The sequence below is a fragment of the Barbus barbus genome, assembly GCF_936440315.1.
Source record: "Barbus barbus genome assembly, chromosome: 22".
NCBI lineage: Eukaryota > Metazoa > Chordata > Actinopteri > Cypriniformes > Cyprinidae > Barbus > Barbus barbus.
This window is the reverse complement of record NC_136750.1, coordinates 16,487,740-16,511,696: the sequence shown is the minus strand read 5'-3', so window position 1 is coordinate 16,511,696 and position 23,957 is coordinate 16,487,740. Positions and strand designations below refer to the sequence as shown.

Below are 23,957 nucleotides of genomic sequence, written 5' to 3'. Positions count from 1 at the left end.
CAGATAGAATTAACATAGATTAAAGTGAAAAAGACTTAATATTTGGTTGCAAATCCTTTGCTTTCAATAGCTGCATTAAGCCTGTGACCCACTGACATCACCAAACTTTTGCATTCTTCTTTTGTGATGCTTTTCCAGGCTTTCACCGCAGCCTCTTTCAGTTTTGGGGGGTTACTCCCTTCAGTCTCTTCTTTAGCAGGTAAAATGCATACTCTACAGGGTTTAAGTGTGGAGATTGACTTGGCCAGTCTAAAACCTTCCACTTCTTGCCCCTGATGAACTCCTTTGTTGTTTTGGCACTATGTTTTGGGTCATTATCTGATGGTGAAGCATCAAGGATCAAGGATCTCCCAATCAGTTTGGTTGCATCTTTCTGTAAATTGTCACACAAAATATTTCTGTAACTTTTGTAGAGAGTTAATTTTGCTGCTGCCATCATGTTACATCATTAATGAAGATTAATGAGCCTGTCCCAGAAACAGCGATGAAAGCCCAAGCCATTACATTACTAGTGTTATGTGTACTATAATGTACACCTGTGTACACTGTGTTTCAGATGAGCTTGTATGTTTGGGATCATGAGCAGATCCTTTCTTTCTCCAAACTTTAGCCTTTCTATCACTTTGGTCCATAAAATCAGTCCATAAAACCTTGTCCCAGAATTTTTGAGGCTCGTCTCCGGGAAGTCGTGGCCTAATGGTTAGAGAGTCGGACTTGTAATCCAAAGGTTGCGGGTTCGAGTCCCCGGCCGGCAGGAATTGTAGGTGGGGGGAGTGAATGTCCAGCGCTCTCTCCACCCTCAATACCACGACTGAGGTGCCCTTGAGCAAGGCACCGAACCCCCAACTGCTCCCCGGGTGCTGCAGCATAAAATGGCTGCCCGGGTGTGTGTTCATGGTGTGTGTGTGTTCACTGCTGTGTGTGTGCACGTTGGATGGTTAAATGCAGAGCACGAATTCCGAGTATGGGTCACCATACTTGGCTGAATGTCACTTCACTTCACTATTCTCCTTGCTAATGATTGGTTTGCATCTTCTGGTGTAGCCTCTGTACTTTTGTTCATGAAGTCTTCTGCGAACAGTAGATTGTGATACCTTCACTCCTGCAATGAGGTTGTTACTGATGTCACTAACAGTTGTTTTAGGATCTTTCTTTACAGCTGTCACAATGTTTCTGTCATCAACTGCAGATGTTTTCCTTGATCTACGCGTTTGAGGTGTGTTACTTAGTACACCAGTGGTTTCTTTCTTCCTCAGGAGATTCCAAATTGTTGTACTTGCTATTGCCAGTGTTTGTGCAATGGTTTGATTGATTTTTCATCATCTCTCAGCTTCACAATTGCTCGTTTTTCACCCATAGACACCTCTATGGTTTTCATGTTGGTTACACGTCTAACTAACTATAAATGCAGTCTGCACGGATCTGAAACCGAGCGCAGACATTCAGTGCTCTTTATTGTTCGAATAATCAATTAATAGGACACACCAGGGCAACAAAACACCTGTCAGTCACATGTTCCAATACTTTTGGTAACATGAAAAATGGGTGGGTTCAAACAAAAGGTGCTATCTTCTAAGTTGTGTATCAAATCCAGATGAAAATACCTGGAAATAAAAGCTACAATACTTTTGGAGGGCACTGTGTTCAGTTTTCAGACATGACTGGAACTTCAAATGGGACTGGCTTCTATGGTCAGATGAAACAAAAAAATTTGCTTTTTAGCAGCAAACACTAAATATACTGCTTGTGGGCCTATAGTTCTGCTGGAGGTCCTGGACATCTTGTTTAGACGCATAGCATTATGGATTCTATCAAATACCAACAGATAAAAAAAATCAATAAGTGACTGACTCTGTTAGAAATCTTATAATGGGCCATGTTTGGATCTTCCAACCGTAAAATAATCCAAACACAAACCTCAAAAACAACACAAAAATGGGTCACTGGGCACAAAACCAAGCTTCTGCTATGGCCATTCCAGTCCTCTGACCTGAACCCTGTAGAAAATGAGTGAGGTGAACTGAAGAGAAGAAGCACTGTCATGGAGCTGTGAATCTGAAGGATCTGGAGAGATTCTGGATGAAGGAATGGTCTCTGATCTCGTCAGGTGTTCTGTTAAACTGGAAAATGGTTTCAAAAAGTATTGAATAAAAGGGTGCCGTTAATTTTGGCCAATGTGTATTTGAGGAAAACATTTGTTTCATAATGATATTTCCCCCCATTTTAAATTCGTATTATCCAATGAAAGGTTAGATTTTTGTGAATTTCTGAAATAAAAGATCAAAAGGATTAATGCAGATAAATTTTCACAGCCTTCTTTGATCATATTTACCAAGGGTGCTGATATTTTTGGCCATGACTGTATTGCCAAAAACAGCAATTATTTAAAATATGAGCATACACACACAGTCTTTTGGCTAAACTGTGTATAAAGTCATCAGTATTGTTCAAATGGAGGGCCAATATACAAAGCACAGGGACGGTTGTCTCATTACTGGTTAAGTGAGTGAATTGGAAATGGATTGTAGATCTGGATTAAAATCTTTCCCGTGTCTCCCTTGACAAAAACGCCATAGATTCTAGACCTCATCTGGAACACAGAGCTAAAAAAGGTATAATTTAATTTTCAATAACAAAATAACATTTCAGTTTCTGTTAAAATATACATGGAAAAACTGTCGATATATTAGGAAACTAACTACTTTTTGTACAAAAAGTACAGCATTGTTATTGTAATTAATAATCATAGCATGATATCCACAGAATACAAACTTAAAACCAAGGTCAATATGGAATAAAAAAAAAATATTACTTTATACAATGGGATTTGGAAAATTAAAATAAAAAAAAATTATAACAGCAAATACACATTCATGAAAAAATTGATGTACTTAATTCTTAAAACCCAAACCCTTACAGTATTGCACATCTACTGTAGCTAAATTGGATCTATGGGTGCTAGTTGCTTTTAAATCAATCATGTTAACTTTAACAGATACTGACACTATTGGGTCACATGACAGAACAATTTATACCAATTAATGTTTCTGTATCCATTAGAAAGAACCTTTTTAAAAAGAATTCTACTTCACAGCTTGCTACCGCCTAAACACAATTATATTCCTAAAACTTATTTGACACCCTAAAACTCAAGCCACCAAATACAGAACTCAAATGTACCCATCAATTTTATTCAAATAACATAATTTCCAGTCTTTCCTAAGCTCTCGCTTCCAAAATAACTTCCACATTCTTACCTTACATATAACCCTCTGCTGATCTGATCGTTGATGTGGTAAATTATAGCAGCCTTCAGAATTTACTAAGTTACATGACAGATGGATATGAATTATGCATAAACTCAGAAAAGCATTGGTTTTCAACTTTCTCGTGCTTTCCAAACCCACTATACCGTACCAACTTGACTTAATGCACCACATTCTTTAATAAGACTTTAATAATTATTTTAAAATAAATATAAATGAAGGCAACATTCCCGTTGCAACAAAATATTCCATATTCCCTATTTAAGGAACGATATATTCTTCTCAAGTCTTTGAATTAAGTTTTGTGTGTTGTTTTTTTTTTTTTTTTTTTTTGTAAAAATAAAATACCTGAAATGACCTGAAATCCAAAATAAGGAAACTGAAAAAAAATTGTCTTTGTTTAAAAAAAAAAAAAAAAAAAAAAAGTGTAAAAATGGACGGGGGAGAAAGAACTAAAAGTGGAAGAGAAGAGGAGCTGTGGGCCTGGTGGTTCACCGTGTGTCAGCAGGAGTGTCATGAAAGAAGCTGGGTTCATGGGACAGGTCGATGCCCTCCGTCTCTCTCTCTCTCCACACGTGTTTAGCGTCATCTCGACCCCAACAAGGGATGCTTTACAAGCTTTAGTGCCTTATTTTCACTTGTTAATGAGCAGCCCGCCCACCCAGCGGAGCTTGCAGGCAAACCACCGTCTGAGGGGACAAAAGTATTCGTAATGGAACTGCTCAAACTCGGGGGTCTGGCGGATATCACGTAAAAATGCAATGTCAAGATCGGACTCAGTGAGGATGATGAGGAGGAGGAGCAAGACAAAGAGGAGTCCAATGGTCACAAGGAGCAGACGGAGTACACTTAAAATAAACTTATTCACCTGTTCCGTCTCGCTGAGCGCAGCCTCCCCGCCTGCACTCTGCACGGGGCCCGCCGCCCTACTGTCCGCTCCTAACTCGGCCATGGCGCCCACAGTGGGCGTGCCCGCCTCCGACTCTTTCTCCTCCTCGATGCTGCAGGGGGCGCCATTGATCTGGCGCGAGGCCGCCAGCTCCAGGCTGTGCTCGGCCACCGGTGTGGGCAGCACGCTGTCGGATGGACTGTAGGTCTCATCAGAGATGACCGCCGTCCCGTCGCCAGAGTCCATCATCTGGCTCCGCGAACGTGGGATGAAGGAGTCACCGTGGGACATGGACCGCACGGGAGTGGAGTGGGCGCTGTCCCGCAAGGATTCCAGACCTGGATGGATGGAACAGGAAGGATAAGAGCGAGACAAAAAGATAATTTAATGAATTATAAGATATAAGATTTTGTGTGATTGCTTGCAATGATTTTGCTCAAGTTTAATCAAGGCTGGGTTAAACATTCAGTGCTTTTCTAGGTTACCATTGTGTCTGATGCCGAGTTCACACTGCACGATTTTTAGCCCTGATTTTCACTCACCAACAGGTTTTGTGAAAAATGCCAACAAATGCCCGAAATCTGAGGCAAATGTGTGCTCGTTCACGTGAGTGACAATCACACAGTGTGAATTATCAAAGATGCGATCTGAGAGAATCAGATCAGAATCAGCTCGTGAAATATTTGGCATGCTAAATATCAATATCAACAATCCTTGTTCCCCACATCTCCCCAACTATTTCCTCCACCATAATCTTTTTTTTTTTTTTTTGCCCTTTTGCTGCAAATCAGCACACAGAGCATTTGTATTGCGAACTTCTTACAGGCTACCATTTTTAATAACATTTCCAGTCTCGAGCGAGAACTCTTATCTTGTGTTATTTCACTTTGTGTATATCACTTCCCGCGTGCATTTGGTTGTGAAAGTTGTTTGCGGACCTGAAAGAGTTGTTGACGATATTGTGAAGTCATGCAGTGTGTAACCTCCTGTCGCCGATTCATCGTGCAATGTGAACACAGCAGAAACTGAATGCTACCCCAGATAGTCGTGCAGTGTGAAAACAATGGTGATCCGACGACTTAGAAAATCGTGCAGTGTGAACTTGGCATAAGTTTGTCTTTAAAATGTCAATAGCTTCTTTGGTGCCATAATTTGACCAGTACTGTAATACAGTTGTGGTCAGAATTATTGGAACCCTTGGTAAATATGATCAAAGAAGACTGTGAAAATTAACCTGCTTTGTTAATCCTTTTGATCTTTTATTTAAAAAATTCACAAAAAGCTAACCTTTCATTGGATAATAAGAATTTAAAATGGGGGGAAATATCATTATGAAATAAATGTTTTTCTCTGATACACATTGGTCACAATTAACGACACCTTTTTATTCAATACTTTTTGAAACCTCCATTTGTCAGTTTAACAGCTCTAAATCTTCTCCTATAATGCCTGATGAGGTTAGAGAACACCTGACAAGAGATCAGAGACCATTCCTTCATCCAGAATCACTCCAGATCCTTTAGATTCACAGCTCCATGTTGGTGCTTCTTCTCTTCAGTTCACCTCACTCATTTTCTACAGAGTTCAGGTCAGAGGACTGGAATGGCCAGCAGAAGCTTGGTTTTGTGCTCGGTGACCCATTTTTGTGTTGTTTTTGAGGTTTGTGTTTGGATTATTGTACGGTTGGAAGATCCAAACATGGCCCATTATAAGATTTCTAATAGAATCAGTCACTTATTGATTTTTTATCTGTTGGTATTTGATAGAATCCATGATGCCATGTGTCTGAACAAGATGTCCATGACCTCCAGCAGAAATATAGGCCCACAACATCACAAATACAGCAGTATATTTCATTGTACACATGGGGTACTTTTTATCCCGGTGTTCACCAAACCCATCTTGAGTGTTTGCTGCTAAAAAGCTCATTTTTTAGTTTCATCTGACCATAGAAGCCAGTCCCATTTGAAGTGCCAGTCCTGTCTGATAACTGAATATGCTGGAGATTGTTTTTGGATGAGTGAGGAGAATTTTTCTTGAAATCCTCCCAAACAACATGTGGTGATGTAGGGGCTGTTTGACAATTTGTTTTTAAGGTTTTCTGACCCCGAGACTCAACTATTTTCTGCAATTCTCCAGCTGTGATCCTTGAAGAGTCTTTAGCCACTCAAACTCTCCTTCTCACCGTGCATTAGGACGATATAGACACACGTCCTCTTCCAGGCAGTTTCATTACATTTTCTGTTGATTGGAAATTCTTAATTATTGCCCTGATGGTGGAAATGGGGATTTTCACTGCTCTAGCTCTTTTCTTAAAGCCACTTCACTAATTTGTGAAGCTCAATTATCTTTTTCTGCACATCAGAAATATATTCTTTGTTTTTTCTCATTGTGATGGATGATTAAGGGAATTTGGGCTTTGTTTTCCCTCCTATTTATATTTCTGTGAAACAGGAAGCCATGGCTGGATAATTTCATGTTCATAATCACCCTAGAGTGCTCAAAATTGTGAATATGAATGGGAGTATACTTCAGAGATATTTTACTCTTAAGAATTTCTAGGGGTTCCAATAATTCTGACCTCAACTGTATGTGATGTCTTTATTCAAATGTTCAAATTCACTTTTACATGGTGCTTGTATATAAATGTGTTTTGGCAGTGTTACACCACCCTACAATGAAAAATTGTTTTTAATCCCCAAAAAACCTAAACAGTCTCAATTGTCGAGCCTTTTTGATTTTACGAACAATATGATATCATACTGCTCAGGCTCCTCCCACAGCCACTGATGGACTGTCCCGTATTAGCATATTTCCGATGACAACGTCTCGTAAGCAATGCGGTCGTTTTGTAGTTGGCTATAAAAGTTAACATAAGAGTCTTCATTTTCTCCCGACATGAGAGCCACTAGTGGTTTAGTTTTGTTTTTGATGGAAATGCACCACCAAATACACAAAAAAAAAAACAGAAGGGAGTGGTGGGGTGAGCAGTAGCTCATTAGCATTTAAAGAGACCTGCACCAAAATGGCTCACTGTGAACAGAGCCATTTTTGATAAGATAAAAAGGGTGGTGTTTTACAGTACATGACCATTGAGGAATTTTAACCAAAACATTTTGCAGACATTTCATGAAGACCCTAAAGAATAATACCATGTGATGTCCCCTTTAATATTAAAGGTCCAGACAAAATTTATAGGCTACCTAGCATTCGAAAAGCAGTACATCAAATGAGTAGTCCAAACATGCAACAATTACAAAATAATACACGATAATGTGAAAAAAAGAGAACAAATTTCCTATTTGGCCTAGCTACAATCCAGACACTCTAGAACTTTGGTTTTTCATTTTCACATGATCTGAGTGAAATTTAAGCAGAACTTCCAACTGGTGTGACATCATTTTGAACAATCAGGTTTGTTTTAGAGCCCTGCGCGGGACTGTTTTCTTCATCCCGCTCCCGCCCGCGCCCGCCGAATTTCTGACCATTAGCGCCCGCTCCCGCAACGTGTGTGTTACACTCCCGCCCGCTCCCGCAATATGCATGTCCACTCCCGCCCGCACCCGCAAAACTCTGAGAATTTATTCCCGCACGATAATAGAGATGCATTGATTTTGTGTCTTCTCCCGTCCCGCGGGGAAAAAAAAAACGTATTGTATTGCTATTATTAAAGAGATTCATGTTTGTTTCTTTCCCTGACCTGCATGTATTCTGACGCACTGGTAGGGAAGATGAATATAGCCTGGGCTATCGGGGACATCTAAAACGCTTAGGCTACCGCGCGTTTCTTTAGACTTCAAGTACTTTGATTTTGTTGGCAATGACATCATGTCGCTAGGCTGCCTCCCGATCCCGCAGTTTTTTTTTTAGCCGCCCATTCCCGCCCGCAGCAAAGTTCAAACCGCCCGCTCCCGCGAGATTTGCGTTGGGTACCCCGCGGAACCCGGCGGGTCCCAATCCCGATGCAGCCCTCTAGTTTGTTTGACCTTTCCTTGACAGGTGACTGCGTGATTGAGTTGACCAAATGGCAGATATTTTCTGTATTCTGACACATATTCAAGTGCAAAGAATTAAAAAAAAAAAAAAAAATATGTAGGGCAGAAACTTGATTAAATGCATCGGTTGTTGTTATGATTTTGAAATGAACAAAATAAGCCATTAACACTTTCGTCAAAACTATGTAAGAACATCCAGTCAATTGTGGCCAGAGTCAGTGTCTTATTCCTGCCTCAAAGGCTCAAGACCTCACAGGGCTCATTTCATGCAATCTGACAAGTAGCAATCGCAAAGGACAGAAAAAATAAGGTGTGCACTGTGCTCGAGGGACAATATTAGAAGGGTCTCATGAAGGTGACAGAACCAAAATACTGAATCACAGGCCTGGAGTGCAGTAATGCGCTTGGAGCAAAGCAGACCAGAGCGCTAATGTGAAAAGACATTTCCCAGCTTGTTTGCCCCGATAGACACTGTACTTCAAGCCCCCACAGGCCTGGGAATCACACGTATTGACAGGCAAACAGCCAACTTGCTGAGGTGTTGTAACAATTAGCAGCTCATGGTCAATCCAAAGGACTAGTCCTCACGATACAACATGCACATGTATACAGTCATGGCCAGAAATATCAGCACCCTTGGTAGATATGATCAAAGACGACTGTGAAAATTTATCTGCATTGTTAATCCTTTAGATCTTTTATTTAAAAAAAATCACAAAAATCTAACCTTTCATTGGATAATAAGATTTTAAAATGGGGGGAAATATCATTATGAAATAAATGTTTTTTCTCAAATACACGTTGGACACAATTATTGGCACCCCTATAAATTCTTATGAGTAAAATATCTTCTCATTCATATTCACAATTTTGAGCACTACAGGGTGATTATGAACATGAAATTATCCATCCATGGCTTCCTGTTTCACAGAAATATAAATAGGAGGGAAATCAAAGCCCAAATTCCTTTAATCATCCATCACAATGAGAAAAACTAAAGAATATTTTTCTGATGTGTAGCAAAAGATAATTGAGCTTCACAAATTAGTGAAGTGGCTTTAAGAAAAGAGCTAGAGCAGTGAAAATTCCCATTTCCAACATCAGGGCAATAATTAAGAATTTACAATCAACATAAAATGTTACGAAACTGCCTGGAAGAGGACGTGTGTCTATATCGTCCTAATGCACGGTGAGAAGGAGAGTTTGAGTGGCTAAAGACTCTCCAAGGACCACAGCTGGAGAATTGCAGAAAACAGTTGAGTCTCGGGGTCAGAAAACCTTAAAAAATATATTGTCAAACTACATCACCACATGTTGTTTGGGAGGGTTTCAAGAAAAATTCTCCTAGCTCATCCAAAAACAAACTCCAGCATATTCAGTTATCAGACACGACTGGAACTTCAAATGGGACTGGCTTCTATGGTCAGATGAAACTAAAAATGAGCTTTTTAGCAGCAAACACTCAAGATGGGTTTGGTGAACACAGGGATAAAAAGTACCCCATGTGTACAATGAAATATACTGCTGTATTGTTGATGTTGTGGGCCTATATTTCTTCTGGAGGTCCTGGACATCTTGTTTAGACACATGACATCATGGATTCTATCAAATACCAACAGATAAAAAAATCAACAATGGACTGACTGTTAGAAATCTTTTAAAGGGCCATGTTTGGATCTTACAACCGTACAATAATCCAAACATAAACCTCAAAAACAACACAAAATGGGTCACTGTACACAAAACCAATCATCTGCTATGGTCATTCCAGTCCTCTGTCCTGAACCCTGTAGAAAATGAGTGAGGTGAACTGAAGAGAAGAAGCACCGTCAGGAGCTGTGAATCTGAAGGATCTGGAGTGATTCTGGATGAAGGAATGGTCTCTGATCTCTTGTCAGGTGTTCTCTAACCTCATCAGGTATTATAGGAGAAAATTTTGAGCTGTTATACTGGCAAATGGAGGTTTCAAAAAGTATTGAATAAAAAGGTGCTGTTAATTGTGGCCAATGTGTATTAGAGAAAAACATTTATTTCATAATGATATTTTCCCCATTTTAAAATCTTATTATCCAATGAAAGGTTATATTTTTGTGAATGTTTTAAATAAAAGATGAAAAGGATTAACAATGCAGATTAATTTTCACAGACTTCTTTGATCATATCTACCAAGGGTGCAGATATTTTTGGCCATGACTGTGTATAGCACACAATCTTAAATAGCTACTAACTTAGAAAGGCATTAAATAGGTTTTGTGATACCAGTCTATTATAATGCAGTACAGAAGTTACATGATATACAGAATTCATCTGAGAGGGGATGTATATTTCTGTTCTTAAACATAACTTTAACACCATGATGTTAAGAGGATTCGTCACAGCAAGTGACCACAGAAGCCACAAAGTGAGGATGCTGCAAATCTTGCATAAATCCTTCTCGCATACCCTTTTCCTCAAGGAACCCAAAGCAGAGAAGCATACGAGTTTTGCTGAGCATTAGATTCTTGACCGTGTCATTGCAGATATGTTACATCTCTATTCTGATGTGGAGAGATTAGGATTTCATCTTTTGACGATGTGACATTTTACTGCTCAACCAAAGGCCTCTCATTCACAATATTAAACATCCTGCCAAAGAGAAAAATGGTCACACATGAAAGCACATCTACTTTAGTGCATGAAGCTGAACTCAGCTCTCATTTATCTGAGTTTAAAGAACTCTGGAATTGAACAGCTCAGGTTTTACTTGAAATATAAGCATACGGTTGTGAGAAAAAGCTTGCGAAGCCTTTGTATTTACCTGTACTTCTGCATTAATAATTCATGAAAAATGCAGTAGCCCCTCACTGCAGAACAAAGATCCAGGGGGCGGGGTTGGATCTACATCTAGGGGGTGGAGATTGGTAGGTTTAGGGGTGGGGATGGATGGGTTTAGGGATCAGGAGGTGGAGACGGGTAGGTTTAGGTAAATGTAAGGTGGGAGGAGTTGGATCTAGATCCAACCACACCCTCTGGATCTTGTGTTCTGCAGTGAGGACCATCTCAAAAAATGTGCACTGCTCTCCAATCAGGTTAAAATAAAGTAATCTACTTTACTTGTATTTGCCAATACTGAAAACGCTGTTTAAACATTTACAGACCAGACAGTAAAATGTGAACCTTGAAATGTGAGCATTAACTAACTGACTGTTAAATCTTCTTTAGCAGTAATAGCTTCCATCTATTAGTACTGTAGTTTGGAAATCCCTTTAAAATTGTTTCTTTAATTCTTCAGTTCATATATATGGTGTTCTGTGTGTTAAATGCTCTCTTCAGCTCGTGTCACAGCATAGTGCATCCATAGAATTGATGTCTGGACTGAGAGCACAATTTCTTCTGTGAAAGCAGTTCCAGTGGTCAATTACTTCTTGTATCTACGTCTTCTTGTAGCACCGAGCTTCAGGTGATGAACAGCTACCCTGATATTATCGTCCTTCTCTCACCATGCTTCACAGCTGGAATCAGGTTTTAGTTTCAGGCTGCAGTCCTTCAAACATTATGCTGCTCATTTCTGCAACTCCTGCAGTTCTTTTTTCAGCTGCATTTCAGTCTTGTTGTGATGTTTGCAGGATGGCAACTCCTTGAAAAATTAGTAACAGCACTGTTTGTCTTACACTTGCAGATTGTGGATTAATGAATACCCAGGAATCAGAGGTGTGCAGTGTTCTAACATGCAGAGGCAAAGTCATCAAAGTTTATTTTTTAATCAAATGTAAATTCACGTCCCAATCACGTTAGGTGTTGTTGGTCCTGTGGCTAATTTTACACAATGATTACAAAATTGGTCTAATTTTTATTAATTTTTTGATTCTGAATGTGTTTTTGTGCTGGCACCTTGGCTGGTTTAGGTCTGTCATGGATAAATAAATATGACAATAAAACCAGTTGGCAGCAACTTATGACTGAATTATTCATATCAAACAATTCATTCAAAACGGCTCATTCAATAGAAATGAAACAAGTGAGACCATCTGAATGGACCGCTGAATCACTGGCTCACTCGATTCGTTCAAAAACTGGTTCATTCACAGGATGAAACACCGTGCTGCTATGCACTGTTGTATAAACTTAAAACTAATGGCACATTTGTGTTCGCAGCCTCGCGTATATGTGCTGATATACAGAAAATTGCTTGTGCAATGAATATAAAAACGTAAAAACTCATACATGGGTATTTTTTTGTTTCATTGCTGGAATTATAAGGGCATTCTAACTGTATTCTAATGGGCTTCATCGCACAGTGAATGCTTTTGGACTCTCAAGACGTGTTTTTTTTCCCCCTCAAAGTTGGATAATGTCAGCTCTTCTATCGTCTCTTAATCAAGGATAATGTCTAATCAAGGAAAAATCATGCCTTCTGTTGTCTTGTTTTTAAAGAACTTCAAAAGTTGCGCTTGAACCATTTTGCGCGAAAAATGATGAAATTGCTTCTGCTCATGCAGTTACAGTTACAGTTGTTACAGTACCAAGTTCTGATTGGCCAATCGCCGTTATTTAGTTCGTGAATCATCATAAGTAGAGAATTTTAACATTTTATGTGTATGATAAGTTTTACTTAATACACAAAATTAATAATCCAAAGGGGATGGTAAGGGGGGATGGAGGTTCTAAAGAGGGGATGCTTTTTGTCTTTTTTTGCCATCCCCCCTCAATTCGAGCCCTGGTGCTCAGGGGAAGCAAGAGAGACACAGACTCCTGTTGTAGCTTTACCTACTGGTATCGCTGTTGGACAATGTTTCTTTAGAAAAAAAAGAGCGATTTATACACTTTTCAATGTTATATTTTGTAAGTTGTTTTATTTTGTCCCACAATTTTTTTTCTCATCCAATATTTTGAGGAGGCACTGCCTCCCTTGCCAAGAATGGTTCTACAGCTTTCAAGTTTCTAACATGCACTATTAATTATGATCAGGACATATGAAGAACCTTTTATTGATTCTGTCAATAACCAAACGTTTCTTAGTGAGGTAGAGTATCTTCAATCAACACATCTCATTGATCGACTCCAATTGCTCTTTAAAGAAAAGATTAGCCTGTAGGTTCACAATCCAAACAAGATTATGATTGTGTTTGTCTGCATTTTTATGTATAGCTAATGCTTAAAATTCCAATGATAATTCCAACTTCTCTTTGCAACTGCAGTATCATATAAAAGTTACCCGAATAATTCAAATAAAATTTACAGTATTGTTTGGGGGCGGTAATATTTTTTATGTTTTTGAATGAAAATATGCTCAACAATGCTGCATGTATTTAATAAAAATACAGTACACAGTAATATTGTGAAATACGTTACTACAATTTAAATAACTTTTCTATTTTAATATATTTCAAAATGTAATTTAGTCTTACGATGGCAAAGCTGTCTTCAGTGTCACGATTCTTCAAAAATCATTCTTATGCTGATTTAGTACTCATGAAACATTTCTTATTATCACAGCTGAAAACACTTTTGCTACTTAATATTTTTAATAACTTTCTTTTATGAACAGAAAGCTCAAATGTCTTCACTGTCACTTTTGATCAGTTTAATGCATCCCTGCTCAATAAAAGCATCCATTTCTTTAAGAAAAATAAAATCTTAGTGACCCCAAACGTTTGAGCGGCAATGCATGTTCTTTAGAATTAAAGCACTTCACACCTCAAAGAGCTTTTTTAACTGACAACAAACACCATCTCAGCAACACCAACAGAAATTCCATTACCTGCCTCTTTTAATTCTAACCCACCTAATCCGATTTCATCAAACCCAAGCAGAAATAAAATGCATCTTACTGAAAAAGACCTTCAGTAAAACCTAATAATAAAAAAATCAATCTGGTGCACAAGCAAACACACATTAGACTTTACCTAAAGCTGTGGAGGGCACTGCATAAGATGGTGAAGTCATGGGCAAAGGTGATGCCCGCAGCTGGTCCTGCTGCCCCGTGAGGGCTGGGTAAAGGGGCAGCACACCCAGGGCCTTTCCCAGCATACGAGGCCCCAAACTCAGCACCCGAACCTTTACATCCCGATAGCAATGGTTGATCATGCGCAGGTGGACGTTCACCCGGGTGGTGATGCGGATTAGGCACTTCACCATGTTTATCTCCGAAAAGCAAACGTCTGCAGCTGCTAGACCTCTTTAGCGGTTACCGGTGCCCTATTTCCACCGAAGGCTTGGCTGTGCTGGTAAACGGCAGAGTAGGCACCCAAGATGGCAGTGGCCAATCCTACCCCACCCAGGCTTCTCACCTCCTCCTCCCTTCTACAGCCAGTGACTTAAATGGCGAGAAAGGTCCTGTCTATTTTCAGAGGAGGGTATTAATACTCCTTGAAGACTCACAGTCAGCACATGCAGGATAGTTGACTGTATCCTCCCCAGTTCTCTGAGCTGATCGCACTACAGACAAGAGCTCTTCACAACATCTTAAGATGGTCTTTTCTGTGTTGAATCACAGAGAGGATACAGTGACCAGAGATTTAACCACACTGTCTATGTAGAGTGTACTCATATTGAGAGAGGGCAGTGCTCTGTTGTGATTCTAGTCTAACAGTCGGGCTCATTAGATGAGACCCAGAATGAAGGGGTGGGCAGAGGACACCGGTAAGCCTTGGATGGGTGGGACAAGATGGCACAGCTGGTGCCACAGGGAAGTGTTAGTACTGACTGTACACAGCTGGCACAGAAATAGAGTGGTGTGACTGACAGGAGCACCTGCATCTCCACTCCTCTAAGTGACGGCCGGTTCAACCTAATATTACAGCATGCGGTCAACTTGTGAACTTTGGTGAGGGCGTGCGCGTAAAAAAAATAAAATCTTTATTTATATTAAATACATTTATAAGTAAAATATTTTTAGGAAATAAAAATTATATTCATATATTTTTTAAATTATATTAATTTATAAAAATAATTAAAATATAATACAAATAAATAAAAATACAATTTTAATTACACACACACACACACATATATGAAACAAATGATATAAATTTATTTTTAAAAAATTATGAAAAATATAAAAACTAATGATAAATCTTTTTACTTAATATTTTATACCTTTTACATAAAATATACAGTGTGTGCATAATTGTTATGCAAGTTGATTTTCTGATCATATTTGTATTCCAAGCACATTTTACCAACTCCTCATGGGCATTTAATAATTTTTGACTTTTCAGCCCAAGGCATATCTCTTTTTGGCTCATTTTATCTATAAAGAAAACCTGCTTATTATGCACACTTGAATATAAGGAGATTTCCACTTCCAGCCTTCATGGACAAATATATATCACTTATAAATGATTAAATACAAAATGATTAGCAGTTATTAAGATTGTTGAGGTTTCGAATTGGTAAAATGTGCTTGGAAAAAAAATATGATCAGAATATCAACTTAACAATAATTATGCACACACTGTATACTTTCAAAAACACACAAAAGGCAAAAATGTATAATTCATTATTTTTATATAAAAATTAATTGTAAATAGAATTAAACAAATTTTTAAAAACTGATATAAAAACTGTGTTATACACTCACACATGTACGCACACACACACACACACACACACATACATACATACATATATGCATAGTAAAAAAAAAAATCACTGGTTGCAACACAAATATCTAAAACATAAGTTACAAAAACACGCTAAAATATTCCCAACAATAACTTTCATTGGACGTGTTATAGTTATAGTTTTCTTGAGTGCCTTTATATTATATTGTTGTTTAAGCATAAATTGCCCTCTTTTTATAAATTATATGTTGCTGTATTATAAGTTGGCCATTTTCTACAGCATTTTGATGATATTACAAACCATTTAGTGCTTTGACATTTAGTGCTCTGCCTGTGGTTTCAGGGTTTCAGCGTAAAGCTGAACTCAGGTTAATGGGTTGAACTGGACTCTCACCTTCCATGATGGATATGTGTACAGCTCTCCGGCGGGTCCGCGGGACACTGCTCAGCCGCGGCCCATGCGTGATGGATGGACAGCTTCTGCTGGGCACCAAGCCAGCCCTGTGACCACATACAGTACTGTATCAACACACCCATTCATCACATTACAGTACGTCCTATGACTACAGACATCAGTCTTACTGGACATGCATGCATGCATACAAAACACAAAACCAAAAGAATGTGACCCAGTGTGAACAATTATAAAGTTAACAGATCCGCACTCATGCATACCTGTGTATTTCTGGAGGTTCCCGTTTAATTTTTGCACTCTGCTCCATTACCTCTTTGGCTACTCTTCCACTGAAATTAAACAAAAAAACAACTGACGTGCCCAGTTCCCCCTGCTAGAGTGAAATATTTTGGCATAATTTCCCTTATCAAATTAAATACCCATAAATATGCAACTAAAAAGATACATAAAAACCTCTTTAAGTGGACCAAAGCAAACCTTGTATTTTATTTGTAACCAAAAACTAAAATTTATTATATCAGAAATATTTCAAATATATCTCAAACAAATATCTAAAATTCTCCTTGCATTTATACTGTAACCAAAAAATAAAATTTATATAATATTATATTTTATTTTATTATTTCAGAAATATCTAAAATATATCTCAAACAAATATCTAAAATTCTCCTTGCATTTATACTGTAACCAAAAAATAAAATTTATATAATATTATATTTTATTTTATTATTTCAGAAATATCTAAAATATATCTCAAACAAATATCTAAAATTCTCCTTGCATTTATACTGTAACCAAAAACTAAAATGTATATAATATAATATATTTTATTTTATTATTTCAGAAATATCTAAAATTCTCCTTGCATTCATACTGTAACCACAAAATAAAATATATTATATCAGAAATATCTCAAATATATTTAAAACAAATATATAAAATTCTCCTTGTTAGGGACCAAGCCCCAAAGGAGCTGTAGCCCCATTGTAATTGTATGTTTTCTTATTATTATTATTCTTCTTCTTCTTTTCGTCCAATGGGAGTCTATGGCAGCCCTACGAAGGGAACATAGGAAAATTATGAAATTTGGCACACTTGTAGTGATGGCCATGAATAGTGATCTGACCAACTTTGGGGTCTCTAGAACCAACTCTATAGCGCCACCACCAGTTCAAAAATTCAACATTGAAATGGTAATAACTCCTGAACCCCTTGTTCTAGAAAAATGAAACTTAGTACACCTGATTGATCTTCATGCTCATCACATTCAATAGCTTACATTAAGACCCATTACAGTAGCGGCCATTTTTTGCTACTCCTCCTTCAAAATAATCTAATTCTTCCCAAAATAGGCTCAGATGATCTTTGGACTGAGCTGCACAGACATGACTAAACAGATTTTTTTATTTAGCTTTGTTCAAAAGTTATGATTTTGTGAACTTAACAAGGTTGACCCAAAATTGGTTCAGAGGCTGTATCTCGGCCAAACTTTGATCAATCGAAATTAAACTTGGTACGCTTCATCAACCCCATAATCTGAGGGTCCATGCCAAAGTTGGGAACAGCGCCACCTATGGGTCTTGAGATACCAAAAATTCACATTTTCACTTATAACTTTTGAACAGTCAGAAAATTATAAGGATGTCAATTTTGCCAGGATTGGTTGAACCACGTGTCCGCCATTTTGAAATTTGTTGACTCATACTAGTAATCTTAAAATTCTTCTAAGTTACAGGCTAAACAATTACCCTTCTGTTTAATGTGACTCTTCAGCTATCGAATTAACCATAAGATGCGTTACAATTAACTTTACTTATGTGTTACGCTGCTTAAAATATTAAACAACTTTTTTGTCAGCCCATTTTCACACCTAAACCTCTCCTCGCCAGCCTGTCATACGTGCACCGACTGAGTGGCGCACTCTGCTAAGCCGCTGGCCCCCGAACCTTTCAGGTTGTGGGCTTGAATCCCGGTTTGCACAAGCCCAGACTGCAAGATGTCCTGTGACCAGAAGCGGTGCAAACATTGCTTTTGTTCCAGATGTTGGATCTTCCGTTCGTGTTCGTCTTGAATCAGAAGCATGTGTTTGTTCGTTCTCATCCCAATTTTGAACTTCTGTGCTTCTGAACCTATCTGTTTTTTCTATGTACGTTCTATTTTTACGCTCTTCCCGCTCTGCGCCGCGCTATGGGCCATTCGCGGGCTTGGCCCCGGTAATCGCTGCTTGCAGCTATATTATTTATAGTGTAACCAAAATCTAAAATATATTATATTACATTACACTATATTAGAAAATACCTGCTCACTGTATATACCAAAAGAAAACAGCTCAACCATTGAGGATAAAATAGCTACGCTTTCCAGCCACATTCAAACTGCTGGCATTTTGGTGGGAATTGTGATCCCTGTGACTGTGAGGAATGGTGACCGCTGCAACTAGAGTCCATGAAGCTCAGGAATTAGATTAACCTTATTGAGTCCCCTCTCTTAACTCAATCTCTGCCTCTCAGGCTGTGACTGACCTACTTCTCTTTAAACAAAACCTCTCAGCGGAGTCCTTTAATGCCTTAAAATCCCTAATCTCCTTACATAGGAGTGAGAAAATAACTGTTATCAATTTCCTAATGAGGTGTTTGAGCCTGAGAGCCCACTATAATAATTGATCGTGCTGTTTGTTTAATTGCCCAGTTGGCTCCATTCATCTGTTACAATTGCAGTTATTAAGTAAACATCTGTGTCTAAAAGGTGGCCTGTGTGAACAGCTCCATCCGCAGCAGGTTGTGGTGCATTGGCTCCAAAGCAGTCACCTCCATGTGACCGTGATGAGGACAGCAGGCTGTTTTTGGAGCAGGGACCCCTGAGGCTGTGGCGATCCATCGGCAGTGACCTGTGCTGTGTCTGTTTGTCTGTCCACACTTACCTGTAGCGGAAACGACTCCCCTTGAAGAACAGGTTACTGCTGGACACCGTACGAACCTGGCTCGACTTCTCCAGCCTGACGAGGGACAGAGAGGAATGATTAAGCTCTAGACATGCAGAAAAAACACATTTACACATTTGTATGAAACTAGAAGTCAAACAAAAAGGATAACACAACTCAGTATTTCAAAACTACACAGTCTGAATTAAGAATCATTTCTCTTAACTCTTTTAAGCAAAAATATGACTTTGCTGTTATCAAATATCTTCAAATTTTCTAAGATTCTTTAGAATTGTTTTTAGATTAATTTTATGAATATGTATTTAGAGTTATATGCAGTGGTGGACGATATCCACAAACAAGTACTTGGTGTACATGTTCAGATACCCTAAAAAAATTACTCTGGTAGAAGTATCATAGCCCTTTTCAATTTTATTTGAATAAAAATAACAAAAATGTACCTTAGGGGTTTAATTAGGCCTAATTAATGTACCTAAGTTATGTAAGAAATGTTGAAATTTTATTTGCAAATGTTGTAAAATTAAATTAACATAACATTTCATTGATGTGTGGACACAGGTTTGCGTATATTACAGTAGCTACAATGTATGACTTCAAATACCACTCATCCAATCATAATTCAGAATTTCTTTTAAATTTCCTGTATAAATTTGACAGTCTTTTGTTTTTAACTCAAAAATTACATGAATCTGTCAGGCATTTGTGCAAAAAACTGCTTTACATTTATCGACTGTTATGAATAATCGTATTTCTTAGTTTGCATTCATAAACTTCCAAAATAAAAAAGGAAATTACCTTAATGTGATTAACTACTTTTAAATTGAATTTAATTAATTTAATTCAGAAATGCTTAATACATTATTTACTTCAAATTATTTTTAAAAGTATTTAATAAATACATATCCAAAGTTCTGTCATGAAACTCAAGATGGCGCAGTATGATAGGTCTAACTCAATATGACATAATTATCACATGGCGCAGCTGATTGGTTCTTTATGTATCAGCAGTCAATGAGCTTGCTGCTCAACATTCAAATACTTGGCTAGTGCTTGCTGTAGCAGTTGCAGCGTGCTTCAGAAACCCTTCACTTTCCCCAGCTCCACCTGTATAGATCTGCTACGGGGTGATTAATGTATGCTACATATGGGGGTTATTTCATATATGTGCAGCAGCAGTTATTCTTACATGCTCACAGCAGCATGTTATGGATGTATTGGCAGTAGGAAGTTTCGGTACTTGCTCTGCAGGGGCGTGTCTAGAGCATTTTAAATGGGGGGGCCAGTCTGGGGCACTGCCTTAAAAGAGGGTGGCCGGGGGGAGGGGTTGGATACACGATGTTAATAGGCCTATATTATATAGGCTATTAATTGCACAGTGTGAGATTCATTGGTCCTCACAGAACTTTACACACTTGTGTGTAACAGAACAAAGAGTTACAGCTTTATTGGTTATGAGCACTCTTTGCGAGCTTTCTAAGCAATCCATTTAAAATGTAGAACTTTGTGTTTGGCCCACACACACGTTGCAAAGTTTTGGGAATGACATCTGTATATTTATGCGGGATTCGCTCTCGAAGTAGCAGCATATTGATAGCAATAGAAGGGACAAAATATGTGAAAATATGCATTAAGAGAGCACCCCCACTTATTTCAGAAGCAGCCTTAGTGATTACTTCTGGAACCTGGTTGATATGCTTCTATAACTATACAAAAACAACAAAATACAAATGTACTACATAAAATAATTTAATAAATGCTTATTTACAATTTAAGCACTTAACTAAAATAAGTATTAATAAAATTAATAACTAGAGAAGGCTAGCTATATTCAGCTTGCTTCCATTTAGTGAGAAAAGCCTACTCTTCACTTGAATTAGAATAAAAAAGGTCTTCAGTGATGCGAGGATAACATTTGAGCATACTCACAATATCTGAATGAGACCCGAGCCAATTCATAAAAGAACAATGTAGATTTAAAAGCACACGTCCAGTTTTGTGCGAGTGAAGGAAATCCGCTTGCGAGTGGAGAGATTCGTGCTCGCGCATTACATGATCGCGTAACATTATGCGCTCTCGACATCTGTCATTTAGATCACGCTAAAATGCCTAAAATTAATAAAGAAGAGAAGAAAGCGGCCCTAGGCAGCTGCCTACACATGCCAAGATAAGCCAGATACAGTTAGAAATTAACTAAAAACAAGCCTATCACAAGACATCTGGTAGGGGGGGCACCTGGGGTGGCCAGCCAAATTTCAGGGGGGGCCGGTGCCACCCCTGGCCACCACGTAGACACGCCCCTGTTGCTCTGCAACAGCAGCAGATCTATTCCGCCAAGACCAAACACATTAACATTGTCATGTACATTACCATACTAAACCCTCAGACAGTTGTCATGATAGAAATAAGTTTGTTGAACTCCAAGCAAAACAACATTATATCACATTACAATTAAATAAATGTATTAAGTCATATTTTGTCATATCACCTACCCCACTGACATGCTCAAAATGTTTGGTTTGGTAAAGCTATTACATATTTTCTATCTAACCCTGCTAGTGACTGAAACCTCAGGCTGAGCTTGAGTGTTCTGACTCGGACAGTCTCTGGTGAACATTTGATTCAGGCTTTTCATCACCAGGTGTGGAATCTCCTTCCCCAAAGATGGCCTTTATGTGAATCATAAAACCCACTATTCAATTATCATCTGCCTTCACCTGCCACAAATTCCCCTTCTCTAGGGGACTTTAACTACAGCAACAAATTTCTCTTTGCCCCAGCGGAAGGAATTCAGTCAGACTTGGAATACCATGTAGATTCAGTTTTGATACGACACCTTGCCTAATCAGTGATTACACCATTCCCTTCACCTAAATTGAGCTTTCCCACACTTCATGATGAGCGCTGAATCAGACTCTTGTTCCTAAGATGTCACCTCAGTCAGCCAAAATCGTTCATCATGAAACAGAGACAAAAGCCAGCGGTGGCTCGCCGTGTTATGAAACTGGGCTCTCCTTTTAGAAACCTGAAACACTGCGGTCTGCCTCGAGCTGCACGTCACTTTAAACACTTCCCATGGCGTGGCCAAGGACACGTACAATCAACTGTGACTGAAATGCGCACGGACATCCCTCTGGAGGAGCTAGCAGAACGCATCTATCATTGCTCATGCGGTAAAGGTCATTCTCAACACGTGGCTGTTCCATTAGATGACCCCCACGAGATAAAAACAGTGATGCATCTAGATGTAAGTGTCCAGACACTTGCAGAAGTATCTTGCATTATTAGTTATTAGTCAGCTTATTTACCAGTCTTAAATATCATCCTCTGGCGAGACGAAATGACAGTGTTTGCAATTAGGAAGAGCCAAAAAGGGACTAATTATTTCTGGAACTTGTTTATTGTGCAGTTGCCCTTTCAGAAGCATCACACCTGTCTAACCAAACAAATATATTAATCTCGAAGGAAGGAGCAGTGCAAAAACTCACTTGTAGAAGGCTTGATTTTCAACACCGCATTTCCAAAGGTGCTTGCAGGCCTCTGGAGTTGGTGCAAAGTATGTCAAGATTATTTTTTTGTCCTGTGCGTAACAAAAAGTCATTAAAGGATCACATATGCGGCACTGTCGTTGAAGGGAGTTATTAAAATTTCACAGATTGTGTCATAATCATAAGGCAATTTGGTATATAGTAATTATCTTTGACTTCACCAATGTTGGCATATTTTGTGTTCTCACCTCTTTCTGATTTGCATATATATGGACAGTCTTTCCCTCAAACTTCAGTTTGGTCACCTCGTTCCTGTTCAAGTGGAAGAAGAATGCATATATTAAGATATTATAATGTGTATAAATTTAGAATACAGTATCTCACAGAAGTGAGTACACCCCTCACATTTTTGTAAATATTTTATTATATCTTTTCATGTGACAACACTGAAGAAATGACACTTTGTTACAATGTAAAGTAGTGAGTGTACAGCTTGTATAACAGTGTAAATTTGCTGCCCCCTCAAAATAACTCAAACAGCCATTAATATCTAAACCGCTGGCCACAAAAGTGAGTACACCCCTAAGTGAAAATGTAAAATATTTACAAAAATGTAAGGGGTGTACTCACTTCTGTGATATACTGTATACACACACAAATGTTATAAAAAGTAAATATTATATGTAGTTTATACATATGTAGTAAAATATGTATAAACAATTGTATATAAATAAAGAAATAAATAATTATCTATGTATAGATAGAGAATAAATTAATAACATGAAAATTGTTATTTTTAAATGTAACATCATTGTCCATGTTGTTCTTTCTATCTATCTGTTTTATATGTATTATTTGAATATATATATATATATATATATATATATATATATGTATGTATACACACACACTCGATAGTACATGCATGCACAAAATATATACACACACACACACACACAGAGAGAGAGAGAGAGAGAGACAATGATGTCACAGAAGAAGATGACAATTATGTATTATTCATGAAGTCTTATTACAGATGCATTAAATCAAACAAATTAGTTGACAAAATGTTTACAAACTGAATTACATGAGCTCATTTTATTTAATTACAATGATTACAATCTAAAAAAAAATTAATATCATGAAAAAGTTGCAACTTATTTCAAAAAGTGAAACTTTCATATATTTTAGATTCATTACATGTAAAGTAAAACATTTCAAATGTTTTTTTGGTTTTAATTTTGATGATTAGAGCTTACAGCTCATGACAAAGTCAAGTCAAAAATCAGTATCTCAAAATATTAGAATATTTACATTTGAGTTTCAATTAATGACCATCCCTACAGTATAAATTCCGGGTATCTCTTGTTCTTTGAAACCACAATAATGGGGAAGACTGCTGACTTGGCAATGATCCAGAAG

General features: G+C 38.1%; 1 protein-coding gene across 2 annotated transcripts in view; it reads right to left on the bottom strand.

Annotated features, from left to right (window-relative positions):
• Window positions 1–2,592: 2,592 nt before the first annotated feature.
• LOC306888087 (FERM domain-containing protein 5-like) overlaps window positions 2,593–23,957 on the bottom strand; it is a 120,632-nt gene continuing 99,267 nt past the window's right edge. Inside the window, exons 7-12 of one of the 2 annotated variants that reach the window (XM_079446228.1) lie at window positions 22,784–22,847; window positions 22,536–22,627; window positions 19,030–19,104; window positions 16,370–16,438; window positions 16,089–16,195; window positions 2,593–4,493 (exon numbers count right to left, since the gene is read on the bottom strand). In XM_079446228.1, coding sequence (XP_079302354.1) covers window positions 3,901–4,493; window positions 16,089–16,195; window positions 16,370–16,438; window positions 19,030–19,104; window positions 22,536–22,627; window positions 22,784–22,847 — 1,000 coding nt within the window. In that variant the 3' untranslated portion in view covers window positions 2,593–3,900. The remainder of the gene's footprint in view (window positions 4,494–16,088; window positions 16,196–16,369; window positions 16,439–19,029; window positions 19,105–22,535; window positions 22,628–22,783; window positions 22,848–23,957) is intronic. The other variant, XM_079446227.1, reaches the window with a different exon arrangement.